This window comes from Dipodomys spectabilis, unplaced genomic scaffold (assembly GCF_019054845.1).
Source record: "Dipodomys spectabilis isolate Male_0828 unplaced genomic scaffold, ASM1905484v1 ptg000021l, whole genome shotgun sequence".
Taxonomy (NCBI): domain Eukaryota; kingdom Metazoa; phylum Chordata; class Mammalia; order Rodentia; family Heteromyidae; genus Dipodomys; species Dipodomys spectabilis.
The window spans coordinates 7,946,267-7,960,869 of record NW_024870698.1 but is presented as its reverse complement, the minus strand read 5'-3'; the positions used below and the strand labels follow the sequence as shown (position 1 = coordinate 7,960,869).

Here is a 14,603-nt window from a genome sequence, read left to right as displayed (position 1 = left end):
TTGCTCTATGCGTTTAAAAGTGTGTGTGTGTGTGTGTGTGTGTGTGTGTGTGTGTGTGTGTGTGTGTTTGTGTATCAGTATGTCAGTACTTGAACTCAGGGCCTAGGAGTTGTCTCTTAGCTTTTTCACTCAAGGCTGATTCTCTGCCACTTGAGCCATAGCTCCATTTCCGGCTTTTTTGTAGTTAATTGGAGATAAGAGTCTCGTGGACTTTTGTGACCCTCAGATCTCAGCTTCCTGAGTGGCTGGGATTACAGGCTTGAGCTACTAGGCTTACTCCATGGTTTGTAACTTTTGTTTGCTTTTTTTTTTTTTTTTTGGACTTCCTAAATTAAAGTCTCGTGGAATGCTGCTCCTTTTCTCATGCACAAGGCAGCCTTCAGACTGTACTGGTTTTACTGGGGAAGGATGAGGCCCAGAGAAGTTCACACACATTCTTAAGAGTACACAGCTTACACACTTTGGACCCCAGGGGAGCTGAAGGCAGCTGGCCCCAGAGCCCTGGGCCGCCCCTGGGGAGGGCCGGAGGACTCTGCGTGGCTGCAAATCCCCATGGCAATGACCTCCTGTGCTCCCTTCCACCCACTGCACTTGAGTGTCAGACTCAACCAGTAATCCAGTGATCACCATCTCGGGCCTCACTTCTAAAAATAAGAGTTTCCACCAACACAGCCCTGCGATTTAAGAGGCGATAGTGTATGCACATTAAACACCAAATGATTTTTAACGTATTTATTGAAGCCTAGCCGGCATCTAGTATATAAAAGATGACTCCCTTATATGGCTGTCAGACCTCAATAAACATGTTTAATAATTAATTGGCATTAAGCAAACATAATCGTGTGATTCTAAATTAAGCGTGCAGTGAAGCATATTGTGAAGGAAAGCCACAGTGGTATTTTATTACTTAAAGTTCAGGCTGTCAGTCTGCTTTTCACGCATCAGGAAAAATACCCAATTTTCCAAGCTGAGCTCACGCTTCCTGCCAAAGGCACAAGCCCTCTTGTCCCAGAGCCTCAGCTCTGAGGACTGGGTCTATTGGCTTGCTTGTCATCTCTCTGTAATGAACTTTTGGGGCCCTGGGGTCACAGCTAAGAGTTGTGTGATAGGAAAGATGTCTTCACACTTCAGTTTGGGGAGCAGAGTGATGATTCTGCTATAAGTATGTTCAGTGAAGTCACTGTCCACACTGAATTTGTCAATGCTGAGCTATTGCTTCTGGGAGACGATGGAAGGAGGTGTGTGTGGGGGGTCCTCTGAGGCTCTGTGTAATGTGTGCTTCTAAGTCATCTTGTTATATATATAATATATAACATGTATTATATATAATATTGTCTGTATATTATGTATTATTATATATTAATTATAATACATATTACATAACATATAATATATAACATGTATTATATATTATACATTAATATATGCTTATATAATATAGAATATATTACACAATATATACACATAACATATATTAATATATTGCTTATGTATTATTATATTATATATTATATGTTATATTACTGTATATGAATATATAACAATTGTTCCCTAGATGGTTTGCTTTTCTATTATGTTTAAGTGTCCTCATCTGGATTGCTTTGCTCTTGTATGACACTTTTGTTGGGTTTGATTCCATACATCTTGAGTGGTTTTGGTCTATATAAGCTTTATGCTAGCTGCCTTTGGGGCTGCTGGTCTTTGGGCCATGACTCCACCAGCAGTCCTCTGGCTTTAAGTGGTGACTTCTCTGTGTCTCATGACTGAGTTTCCTTACACCACCTTTGGCCCTCAGGGACACTGGCCAGGATGTCAGCAGCCCAGGGAGTGGTAGTGTGAGGGACTCCTTTACACATTGTTGGTGGCCATTTCAATTAGTACAACTGCTGGGGAAGGTGGTATGGAAGTTCCTACAAATGAATGAATGAATGAATAAATAATAGGAATACAGCATGGCGATCCCACTGTGGGGTATACATCTAAAGGAAAAAAAGATCAGTATACCAAAAAGATACCTATAATTCCTTGTCCACTGATGCATTGTTCACAGTATACAAGATATGGTACCAGTAAGATCTCCATCTACAGATAATTGGAGAAGGAAGATGTGGGGTGCAAGGCACTGGTGGCTTATGCCTGTGATTCTAACTACTCAGGAATGCTGAGACCTGCAGGGTTGCAGGGCAGAAAAGTCTGTAAGACTCCCATCTCCTAATAACAAGCAAAATGCCAGACTAGAGGCATGACTCAAGTGGTAGAGTGCCAGCCATGGGCAAAAAAGGCAGGCAAAAGGGGGAGGGGTGCTAAGTTTGAGCACCAATATTGGCACATAGAAAGAGAAAGAGATGTAGTAGATGTTCACAATGGAAGACTATTTGGTGTGAAATCCTGTCATTTGTGACAATGTAGATGACTGAAGCAAAGTTAAACAAAAGAAACCCAGCATTGTTGCAGGACCGCACTCAGAATGATTTGTAAAAATTCTAGGAGAGGAGGAAATAGTGTTTCTCAGAGACCCAGAAGATGAGAGGAGACGGTTAGGGAGGGGAGAGTGACCAGCAGGCCAGATTAACACGTCTTCATGTTCCACTGCACAGCAGGGTGCGTAAAGATACGTACACTGCGGCTATCAGTAAGGCATTGTATGTTTCAAAGCAGATGTTTTCAGTATTCTTCTAATAAATGGTAACTGTGTGCTTCACACTCACTACGTCCACCTTCCAGCATTCCTGCCAGCTTTTCACAGTGGATGTGCATATGAATATATGTGCAAGGGCAAAAATTGCAGTAGAGAGTTTTAATGTTCTTAAAAATGTCATAATACTGGCAAGCAGCTTGCCTTGTGCTGTCCTCCAGTATTTCTCGAGGGATTGTCCTCTTCCAGAAGTTTCTGACGAGTGTCCTTATGTTTCGGGTTTTATTTAGATGTATTCATCCATATCCTCCCTCCTCCCTCTCCCCTTTCTCTCTGTCCTTGTTCTACTAATGGAAAATGCAGCTGCTGAGGATGACAATTGCCAAGCAAAGGCTAGGAGATGAAGAGATCGGCGTGCGGCACTTTGCAGCCCACGAGCGTGAAGACTTAGTCCAACAGCTCGAGCGAGCGAAGGAACAGGTGATTGATGATGTCTGTTAAGAGTACGGGAGGGGGCTGGGCTCTGGTGGCACACATCTGTAATCCTAGCTACTCAGGAGGCTGAGATCTGAGGATCTCAGTTTGAAACCAGTCCAGGCAGACACATCTGAGAGACTTATCTCCAGTTAACCAAAAAAAAAAAAAAAAGCCAGAAGTAGATGTGTGGCTCAAGTAGTAGAGTTCTAGCCTTGAGGGGGGAAAAGCTAAGTATGAGGCTCTGGGTTCAAGTCACAGTATCAGCATGTGCACACTCACACATGCATGTGTTTGCGCATGCATACACATACACACAAAGACGGGGGATGTGGTTGCATTTACATGGCTAGACTGGACTATAAGGATGGCTGTGTGCCCATTCAAGTCCTGGGACCTGAACTCAGGGCCTGGGCTCTGACCTCAAGTCTCTCTATGCTCAAAGCTAGCACTCTACTACTTGAGATACAGCACTACTTCTGCTTTTTCTATATATGAGGTACTGAGGAATGGAATCCAGGGCTTCATACATGCTAGGCAAGCACTCTACCACTAAGCCACATTCCCAGCCCATCTACCCATTCCTTCAGTGTGGGAGGAGGTGGAAGACGCAGGGCCTCACTTCCCTGTTCTGTCCCTGGTTCCCAAGCTCTGACGCCCTCTGGGTGTCTGGCTTTTTCCCTGTTGTGCTGAGCACCAGGAACCTGTCCCCACTCAGGATAGACAGGGAGGGAAGGAAATGTGACAAGCTGGCCTTAATTTGCAAGTTTCCGTTAAAATGCTGAGTGGTGCTTCTTAGGCAGATTCGCAGTGGGTCGAGCCCTAGTTAGGAGCAAGCCAGGGAGACCAGGCTTCCCGCTCCTCCTCTTACTAATTGCTTGTGAAGAACAGAACGGGGTGGGCTGGGGAAGTGTACGTTTGTAAGGCCCCAGGCTCTGCTCTCTCCAGGCCCATTGCCTGAGGGTGAGTTGGGTGGGAGTGGGCGGGGGACCCCTCAGGGCTCTTTCCCAGGTGTCTGTGCTGCCTCTCCCATCCCGGATTTGGAAGGTAGCGTTATTTCCCGCTTTTATGCAGTGCACCATGCATGTGGGTTTCTAGTGAGCAGGTGGCAATCACAGCCCTATCTCAAAGTCAGCCAGCCAATAGGAGGCGCTGTGTCTGGCAGGAAGGGTGGGTGGGAAGCCAGTCTTGGTGAGAGTCCTTGCTGGGTTTCAGATCGAGTCTCTGGAGCATGATCTGCAGGCGTCCGTGGATGAGCTTCAAGACGTCAAGGAAGAGCGGGCTTCGTACCAGGACAAAGTGGAGAGGCTGAACCAGGAGCTCAACCACATCCTGGGCGGGCACGAGAGCCGCATCATCGATGTAGACGCCCTGTGTATGGAGAACAGGTGGGTGGCGGCGCCCCATGCTGCGGGAGGCAGGTTGTGCAAGTCGAGGCAGGTGTGCAAGTCACCTGCCACCCTGTTTGCACTGGAGAAAGTTGTCTTCTAAGTGAAGAGAAAGTCGCAACCCCAAATGGTCCTATTGTCATGTACGGGTTGTAAAAAGCAAGACAAGAATGACAGATCCATGCACACGTCCCTCTTTTCTTTCCCCACACCCTGCCTGGCCGGGCCAGAACAGGGAGGAGCCAGCAAGAGCTGCTTGTTATTATCTAGGAGAGGGCAAAGAAGAAGAAAATAAATTGAGAAATTCCCTTAGCTCTGTCTTTCCCCCCACAGGCAGATTTCAGCGTGTGTATGTGTCTGACTTGATGTTTTGCCTGGGGTTGCCTCTTCCTGCTTTGCTTCCCCAAGGAGCCATCTTAATGAGAATTATGTGAAGACGGTGTTGCTCTCCCTGGGGGGGTCATGAGAGGGCGGTTGTAAAGTGGGGGTGTCTGTGATTTGGGCATGTTTGACCTTGATCAGATGCATTTAGGAGAAAGCCACACAGGTGAACATTTTCCTCCTTCTCCTTTCTAGAATACGAAGGAAGACATTATACACAAACTGACTTCCCAGACCACGGTTTTCATGTTTTCTCTTATAATTTTATATGTGTGTGTGTGTTGTGTTTTAAAAATTGCCCCAAATCCATCCTGATTGCATATATTCTTTTCCAGATACCTTCAGGAGAGATTAAAACAACTCCATGAAGAGGTTACCCTCCTGAAATCCAACATCGCTAAGTACAAGGTAATGAAATCATGATGATGCCAGTGATTCACTACTGGACAGTATGATGGCATCCTATTTTAATTCTCTATTGTGTGCCAAAGATATTTTAATGATAACTCTCCCCCAAAGAGAGTTAACCGTCATGATTGGTAACAGTTAATCCCAAACAACAAAGACATGCCACCAGGTTTTTCTAGACCCCCTTTCTGTGGCTATCATGTAGACAAGGTACCTGGAGAGCTAGACTCTCATATTTGGACCTTACAGCTGCAGTCCCTATGAAGTTGGGACTCCTGTCCATTTCCCTAATAAGTGAGCAGTAGTCAGATGCTATTTGTGTCATCGTCCTCCGTGAGAAAATGATTTGGGAAGGATGAAGAGACAGAGATTGGGAAATCACAATCCAGACTCTAATGTTCACGTTACTCGGGGAGGACAGAATGTTTAAATTCTCCCCACTGATATTTAGTCTAATTCTAGCCCCATTAGTTTGATAATATCTATTTCTGCAGATGTTAGTTGTAAGTGTTATAATTAGAAAAGTCTCCTGGGTTTCTCTGCTTTGAAAATAGATTGATTTCTCTTCCTGAGGGTGAAGTTTTGCATCCATCTAGATGCTCAGGAGAGTCGACTCTTTTTCCTGGTGGTTGACCTTAGCTTTCATCCTCAGACATCTTCATGCTTCTTTGTTCCATCATAACCACACTGTCCATCTGTCTGCCTATCCATTTATGTCTATCATCTATATCTATATCTGTATCTATATTTATATCTATATATATGTGGCCAAACAAGTACGCTGCTTTTAGTACATTATTTTTTAAGTATGGTTGCATTCATTTAACATTTATTCCATTCTCTATGCCAGATAGTAGCTCTATTCTACAAATAAATCTGAATGCAAGAGAAGGTGCTAAGAATGATAGGCATCATATATTCATTTCCTTCATGTGTCCAAGGCAGACATCACCAATTGAAGTTGGCTCTTTTTCCAGTCCAAGTACCAAATCCTTCCAGATCTCAGCATTGGTATATGGAAGGAACCCTATTCTCCATCATATGTCTGTTCCAAAGTGGTCTTTTTAACTAGTGGCTTCATGCATTGGACTACATTCTTGCTTCATATTTGGTTTTAGGAATATCCATTGAGTGCCCTTGAATCCAGAGAACTGTAATCATTGTTATCCTGTGGTAACTTTTAAAGAAAAGACAAAATTTGTTTTTGGTTCAGTAAAACTCCTAACGATTGAGAAGTCTACATGTTAGGCCAGCAGAAAGGAGAGACATCTCCTTTAAAAGATTTTTTTCCTTCATTGGCTTTTCTGACACAGTTTCTTATTTTCCCCTAATGCTACTGTAGAATGCTCTGGAGAGACGGAAAAATTCGAAGAGTCAGGGCAAGTCCAACAGCAGTGCTCTAACTGGAGTCCTGTCAGCAAAGCAAGGTAGGAGCTTATCTTTGTGTGGGACCCACTGATCAGTACAGAATCATCTAGAACTACAGTCTGTGTCACATCCACACTGTGGGGATTGTGGGTTGGGAAGCAAGATGACCCCAGATTTGTATCTACATTGGACTTACCTGGAAAGTGACAACACGTAGTACCAGGATTGCCCAGAGTTCTGGGTAAGAAGGACTGAAATTCTGTACTCAACAAGATCCCAGTGGGAGCTATGGCTTCTTTGGAAGCCTTGGTTTAAGAACCACTGCATGCTGGGTGCTAGTGGCTTACACCTGTAATCCTAGATGCTCAGGAGGCTGAGATCTGAGGATTGAGGTTTGAATCCAGCCCAGACAGGCAAGTTCATGAGACTCTTATCACCAGTTAACCACCAGAAAAATAACCAGAAGTGGTACTGTGGCTCAAAGGGGTAGAGCACTAGCTTTGAGCTAAAAGAGCTCAGAGACAGCACCCAGGCCCTGAGTTCAAGCCCCATGACCAGTGAAAAACAACAGAAAAACCATTGCCTTAGAGCTGTTACCAGTGACTAGACCCAGACTGGCTAGATGCCCCTATGCTGTTCTGTCTCTCTGTCTCTGTCTCTGTCTTTCTCTCTCCTCCCTTCTTCCCTCCTTCCCTCCCTCCCCACCTCTCTCTCTTTCTCTCTCTCTCTCCTAGCTTGAATTCAGGTCCTGTGCACTTCCTTTGGCTCAAGTCTAGTACTCTGCCACTTGAGCCACACCTTCACTTTCAGCTTTTTGGTAGTTTATTGGCGATAAGAGTCTCACAGACTCTTGCCCTGGCTGGCTTTGAATTGTGATAATCTCAGTCACTTAAGTAGTTAGGACTACAGGCATGCATCAGAGCCCAACTTGTGCTCTCTTTTTTAAAACTGTTTTTCCTTCCCTAGCCCCGTTGAGTATCTCCAGTGAGATGTGTTTCAATCTCCTTGAATTCTCCTTCTCGTGGCCACTGTGGTCAGAATGAACAGCCCCATGGAGCTGTGCCGTTCTCAAAGAAGCTTTTATTGATTGCAATTTTGTTCCTTCTCCTTGTCGATTCCGATGAAAAATAATGATCTTCCAGGAACAGTCCGAGGGAATAAATAGCAAAGAGCTTGCGTCTGACACTTAATATGCAGAAGTCAGTTCTAAACAGAAGCCTCTCGGGCCACGTGCTCAGCTGGCCCACTTTTTGGTTGTTGATGGCGCAGACCAGTGACTATTATGTGACAATCTTAATCAGAGCTAGAGTGAATTTTTAAAAAAGTGCTGAGTCTCCAGTGTACATAGTAACCACGTTTATTTTCCCCTCCTTCTCCACCCACCCTCCCATGTTCACCAATCAACTAGAAAAGAGCATCTTTGAATTGTTCCTGAAAAGAAAATTTGCAAACAAGGCACTAGTAGTTTATACCTGCAATGCTAGCTACTCAGGAGGCTGAGATCTAGGGGATAGAAATTCAAAGCCAGCCTGAGCAGAAAAGTCTGTGAGACTTTATCTCCAATTAACCAGAAAAATGCCAAACTAAAGGGATGGCTCAAATGGTAGATCTGTGAGCAAACAAAGCCAAGTAAGAGTGTGAGGACTCTTGCTGGATGCTGGTGGGTCATGGCCGTTAGAGAATCTGATGATGTGGAATGATGTCAAGTGAAAGAAAGGCTTGCCTCTTTTTGTTGTTGTTGTTGTTGGTTGTGGGGCTTGAACTCGGGTCCTGGGCGCTGTTCCTGAGCTTCTTTGTGCTTAAGGCTAGTGCTTTACCAATTGAGCCACAGCAACATTTCTGGGTTTTTTTAAAAAGTGGTTCATTGGAGACAAGCATCTCACATGGACTTTTCTTCCCCGGGCTAGCTTCAACCCATGATCCTCAGATCTCAGCCTCCTGAATAGCTAGGATTACAGGTGTGAGCCACCAGTGCCCAGCTCTCCTCCATTTTTAAAGACAAAGTATTATGAATTGTCTGTAATTACCATATAAAAATGACATTCAAAGAAAGACAGTGCAGGATTCTTACTTTTCATCATCATCATTATTATTATTGGTATTATCTATGGGCTTTACTGCTCTTTCTAAAAACAGACAACTCAGTCAGAGAAAGGACCCAACGGCAATGAGAACAGAAGATAGAAGGGATTGCCACCTGTTGATCAGGGCTGTGTTGTGGATGGATCAGAGTGATTTAAGCTCTGTGTGTGTGTGTGTGTGTGTGTGTGTGTGTGTGTGTGATAATGATTTTGAACTCGTGGCCTCATGCTTGTTAAGCCAGTGCTCTACTCTTGAGCCATACTGCCAGCCTTTTTTGGTTAGTCTTGTACTTTTTGTGAAGCGTGACCTTGGATCTCCATCCTCTTCCCTATACCTCCCATGTCAATGGGATTATAAGTATACTGTTATGCTTGGTATATTGATTGAGACAGTGTCTTGCTAACTTCATTGTCTGGACTGGCCTTGATTGGTAAGCCTCCTGACCTCTGCCTTGTGTAGCTGGGATTACAGGCATGTGCTTCCCTATTTAAGCTATCTTGAGCCTAGCTAAGCAACAATATGGGGACTAAGTTTAAGTCATCCCATATATGAGAAGTCATAGAAATTTTAGCAGGTGGTATTATTCACCAATGGTATTGTATTGCTAAAGAGGCTCATGAAATCTCCATCATACTAACCAAAGTTTGATATTTGGAATAAAGAAGGTAATAGTCCTACTATGTGCTAGATGAATCAGACATTCCTAGAATGTCCTTATATATTGGAAATAGTTTTTTAAAATAGACACAAAAAGCAAGAGAGTTTCCTACCAGAGCTGTCCATAAATGACTGGAGACTTGTCCTCAGAGGCCCATCCGAAGCTAGGCTGCAGAGATGGGCTGCTTCCTGTGGCTTCTCAGTCCTATCTTGCTCCAACCTGTGTCTAGTGTTTGGCTTAACTTTGAACTTGGCCATGGGTACGATTGACAGGTTGTAAAATAACAAGCCTCAGGCACGGCTAGGCCAAGTGCAAGGAACTCTACCTCAATGCTTACACTTTTCCAGTTGGCCATGTAATTCTTTGCCATGTCTTGACATCCCTTATGGCATTATTTGTTTAAATTTTTTTTCTTTCTTCAAGTCGATTTTCAAGTGACTCTTTTACCTGGCTCTGTCCTGAGTGGTCGCATCTGTGAAGTCACACGTTTCTTCACGCTGTTTCCCAGTCCAGGACCTGTTGTCTGAGGACCATGGCTGCAGTCTCCCAGCTACCCCACAGTCCATCTCCGACCTGAAGTCCCTGGCCACTGCCCTGCTGGAGACGATCCATGAGAAAAACATGGTCATTCAGCACCAGAGGCAAACCAACAAGTATGTAGCTGAACCTGTGTGTTGGAGGGTGAGTTGGAGGGAGGTGGGAAGAAGTTTCCAGAAGTCAGTGGCAGCTGGGTGAAGCCTGGTGAGGTCAGGCAGAGCCCTGTGGGAAGCAGGTAATGTCTTCTCTAATCTAGAATGAACCATATTAGGTCAGCTCGCAGCCACACTCCAGGGTCCACACACTGGTCATGGATTGCCAGGTGCATCCTGGGCTACGTCCTGAACAGCACACGTTTCCTGGTGATTTCTGTAGTACAGTTGCAACGTCCAATAACCTTCCAGGTCTCCAATTAGGGGAGGGGCTGCCTCTGTGCCAATTCATCCTCACAGCATGACTCTGGGGGGCTCTGACTGCCAGCAACCGCCCAGTACCAACTTCGACAGCAGCTGGGACTAACAGAGTCTCATGTCCTTCTCCCAGAGGAGCGAAAAAGTGATGAAAAGGAGTAATAAATAAAACAGACCATTCTTTTTATATAGTGTATTATATTGTACAAGATCAAGCAAGCGAAAGGAGGCTTTGAAGGAAGAAAATTGAAAGTGTTCACAGAATGGTGAATAAGAGCAGTAAATTAAAGTCATAAATACTCCACACATTAGTCCATTTTCTCTTGCTATGATTGATTACCCAAGACGGGGTAATTTGTAAATTTTTTTAAAGTTTTGTTTTATTTTTGGTACCAGTATGACATTTCTATTTCTTGGAGTTCATTTTGACAAATAACATTTTATATGATCCATAGCACATAGCTATTGAGCCTTTGTGATCCTCTCCTAAGAGTATCCTCCTTTGGTCTCACTGTGTGAATGTCTAGAATCCTGTATAATTTATCATGTCCAAGTGTGGCTTTTTTTGTCTTTTACCATCCAGGGTATTTACTTGTACATTTATAGGCACATTCTAGCTACCACAAATGAGAGAAAACATGCAACCTGTGTTTCTCTGGGTCTGGCTTACTTTGTTTTGTTTTGCTTCTTCTTCTTCTTCTTCCTTCTTCTTCTTCTTCTTCTTCTTCTTCTTCTTCTTCTTCTTCTTCTTCTTCTTCTTCTTCTTCTTCTCCTCCTCCTCCTCCTCCTCCTCCTCCTCCTCCTCCTCCTCCTCCTCCTCCTCCTCCTCCTCCTCCTCCTCCTCCTCCTCCTCCTCCTCCTTCTCTTCTTCTTCTTCTTCTTCTTCTTCTTCTTCTTCTTCTTCTTCTTCTTCTTCTTCTTCTTCTTCTTCTTCTTCTTCTTCTTCTTCTTCTTCTTCTTCTTCTTCTTCTTCTTCTTCTTCTTCTTCTTGTGGTAGTGGTACTGGAGTTTGCTTAGCTGGTACTGTACCACCTGAGCCATGCCTCCAACCTAGCCTTTTGCTAGAGATGGAATCTCTTTGACTTTTCTGCCTGGGCTAGCTTCAAATCATGACCTTCTAGATTTCAGCTTCCTGGGTAGCTAGGATTATAGCTAGGCATGTGTCACAAAGGCCCAACTAAAAGAAATTTGCTTTTTACAGCCCAGGAGGCTGTGAGGTTCAAGAGCACGTCACCAGCATCCATGGGCTTTACTGGTGGCATTGTGACATGACATGGCACAGGACATGATGTGCTTGAGACACAGAAAATATGTGCACTTGAAGGTCTTTTGTTGTTGTTGTTGTTATTGTTGCTCATGGGGCTTGAACTCTGGGCCTGGGTGCGAGCTCTTCAGCTCAAGACTAGCACTCTACCACTTGAACCACAGTGCCACTTCTGGTTTTCTGGTGGTTAATTGGAGATAAGAGTCTCATGGACTTTCCTGCCCTGGCTGGCTTTGAACCATGATCCTCAGATCTCAGCCTCCTGAGTAGCTAGAATGACAGAGGTGAAGGTCTTTATTATAAAGCCTCTAGCACCCCACCCTCATGACTTTACCCCATCACTTCCAAGAGGCCTCACTTACAAATGTCATTAACATATGAACTTGGAGATTACATTTCTATCAAGGCCCTCTGGGACATACCTGGGAATCACAGAAGGACCACACCGGTATTGAGAAGAACTGGTGCTTGCTCTCCTGTGCTGCCCATGAAATTCATAATAAGTATTCTGTCTGTTTGTTTTACTAGAAAGGCTCCTAGTTTTTATCTTACACAGAATCCTGCAAATAATGTAGCTATCCTGCTCACAAGACCCAGACCCAGAGTGAAAATACAGAACTGAGCAGAGACTGAAATACTAGGCTTCAAGCTGGAAGGGGGAGGAGGGGAGAATTGGGAGGAGGGGAGGGAGGCTAGCAAAGGGACACCTGGTGAATAGGATTGAAAGTATTGGGAAAGCCAGATAGCCAAAGGAGAAGATGGAGTGTGAGGGCCAGGGGGAGGGAGGGGGAGAGACAGCACAGAGATGAAGATGTATGTGGAAGAAGGTCCTAGCAGCAAAGGAGGCTGGCACTCCCCCAGATGCCAAGGGTAATTTATGGCTGGAAGTTTGCAAGCTCCTTGCAAAGTGAACCTGGCTAGGGCCTGAGCAGTGGCAACTTCTCAGGACGCCAGGGCTGTTCCTCCCCGCAGGATTCCCAGGGAGCTCATGGCCGGCCTGCACCGTCCTTACCCACTTGGTGGGGAGGATCCTGACATTCTTTTTTTTTTTTTTTTTAAATTTTATTTTATTTTATTTGAGAACATACTGTACAGAGGGGTTACAATTACATGGGCAGGATAATGCATACATTTCTTACCAAGCATTGCAGCCTCCTCCTTTGTTTACCCTTCACCTCCCTTCCCGGCCTCCCCCCGGATCCTGACATTCTATGGAGCCACGGCCTCCTGCTTCCTCCTTAGGACACTTCTACCTGTGTCCACTTGGGTTCTGACTTGTCCAGAGAGCAAAACCACAGTGGCCAGTGCCTGAGTCAGTCAGCCTTCGCAGATTCCACCCCAGGAATGCCAGTGCTACCAGATGCCATGCCCAAAGTCCATCTGGAGGCCTAAGGTCCTGGGAGTTTTATATTTTAACTATTAGGTAGGTGTTTGTTGAAATCTCTGCTACGCTAAAACAACCATAACTGTGTAAAAAACTCCATCTATCTATCTATCTTTCTATCTATCTATCTATCTATCTATCTGAAAGCAAGATCCTCCTCTTCCAACTTTGTGCCTCAGACCTGCCGTTTTGTACTCTGTGCCTCCCCTCTCTATGGAGGGTTTGGACAGTGTCCCAGTACCTCTTTCTCACAGTCAGCTTTAATTATTTGTTAATTTATTTAGTGTTTATTTATATATGTATGTATCTATGTATGTATGTATGTATGTATTCTGGTCCTGGGGCTTGAACTTAGGCCTAGGCACTATCGCTGATCTCTTGTGCTAGAGGCTAGTGCTTTACTGCTTGAGACACTCCTCATTTCTGGCTTTTGGTGTTTCATTGGGGATAAGAGTCTCACAGACTTTCCTGCCCCAAGCTTCCGTTGAATCACAGTCCTCAGATCTCAGCCTCCTGCATAGCTAGGATGACAGGCGTGAGCTGCCAGGGCCCGGGTTAGCAGTCATCTTTCTTCATCTGGTCACTTCTGCCATCTGGATTCCGGGTTCCATCCCTGCCGGGCCGAAACATCTCTGTCAAGGGCCAGGGACGTCCTCTGCCCTTCTGCCAGGGTGGTCACTGCCCCAAAGAGGATGTTGAGACCCTCTCCCCACGGCCGCCAGGCCCCTCGCTGCCCTGGTCTGCTTTCTGTCGTCTGGCTTGCTGGGCTCCTGCTCTGGCTTCCCCCTATACCCGGTGCTGGGAAGTGGGTTGGTCTCCTCCTCCTTCCTCATGCTCACGGCCATTCTTTCCCCACTTCATCCCCCACCTGGGCGGTGTCTTCCCAGTGGGTCTTTCTGCTTCTCATTCTCCTTCCGCTCTATTCTCAGCACCACACAGAGAGCCCTTTTCCTGAGCTCTGTGATGCTGCTTCCTGCTTTACACCCTTCAGTGGCTCTCCATTGTCCATGGGCAGAACCCCGACCCATTGTCAGTGTGGCCACGGTTCACCTGCCATCTGGATCCCAAAACCTCCTCCACAGAGATCGTCAGTTCCACACCAAGGTGCTTTGTCTGGCTCATCTGCTTGCTGGCTGTGGGTGAATTGACCTCTCGGAGCCTCAGTTCCCTCAACATTGACAAAAATACTACTACTACTAATAATAATAATAAGGGCTTAGAATGGATTGGAGACATCCTTTCCAGTACTTAGAGCACTAACACCAGTACTGAACAGATGATGGGTAGCAGCTTGGAGTGATAGGCCTTTCCATGGCACTGTGTGTTTGGTGATGCATTGGTCTCCCCAAGAAACAGAGTCACCCCTTCATGACACCCTGCAACCTGCAGCACACAGTGGGACATCAGGAGCTGCTTGTAGATCAGGAGCAGTGAATGGGTCCTGTCCCTACTTCTCTGCCTCCCCGGTGCTTGTATCCAGCATGCAGGCAGCTTCTCTCCCAGGCTGCCTTAGAAGGTTTACGGCCCTGCGCTGCTCTTTCAGTGCCAGGATGACCAGGTCCTTTACAAAGCCTCTGGCGTTGAATTTCACAAATCATCTGTGGCTACATCTGT

General features: G+C 45.4%; 1 protein-coding gene across 3 annotated transcripts in view; it reads left to right on the top strand.

Annotated features, from left to right (window-relative positions):
- The window catches only part of Ccdc149 (coiled-coil domain containing 149), an 89,425-nt gene that overhangs the window by 41,607 nt on the left and 33,215 nt on the right, over positions 1 to 14,603 (top strand). For all 3 annotated transcript variants that reach the window (XR_006146878.1, XM_042674743.1, XM_042674744.1), the window contains exons 5-9: positions 2,999 to 3,115; positions 4,325 to 4,497; positions 5,214 to 5,286; positions 6,629 to 6,713; positions 9,903 to 10,047. Coding sequence is in view for 2 of the 3 variants with exons in the window: in XM_042674743.1 (XP_042530677.1) it covers positions 2,999 to 3,115; positions 4,325 to 4,497; positions 5,214 to 5,286; positions 6,629 to 6,713; positions 9,903 to 10,047 (593 nt within the window). In the remaining variant the exon portion in view is untranslated. The remainder of the gene's footprint in view (positions 1 to 2,998; positions 3,116 to 4,324; positions 4,498 to 5,213; positions 5,287 to 6,628; positions 6,714 to 9,902; positions 10,048 to 14,603) is intronic.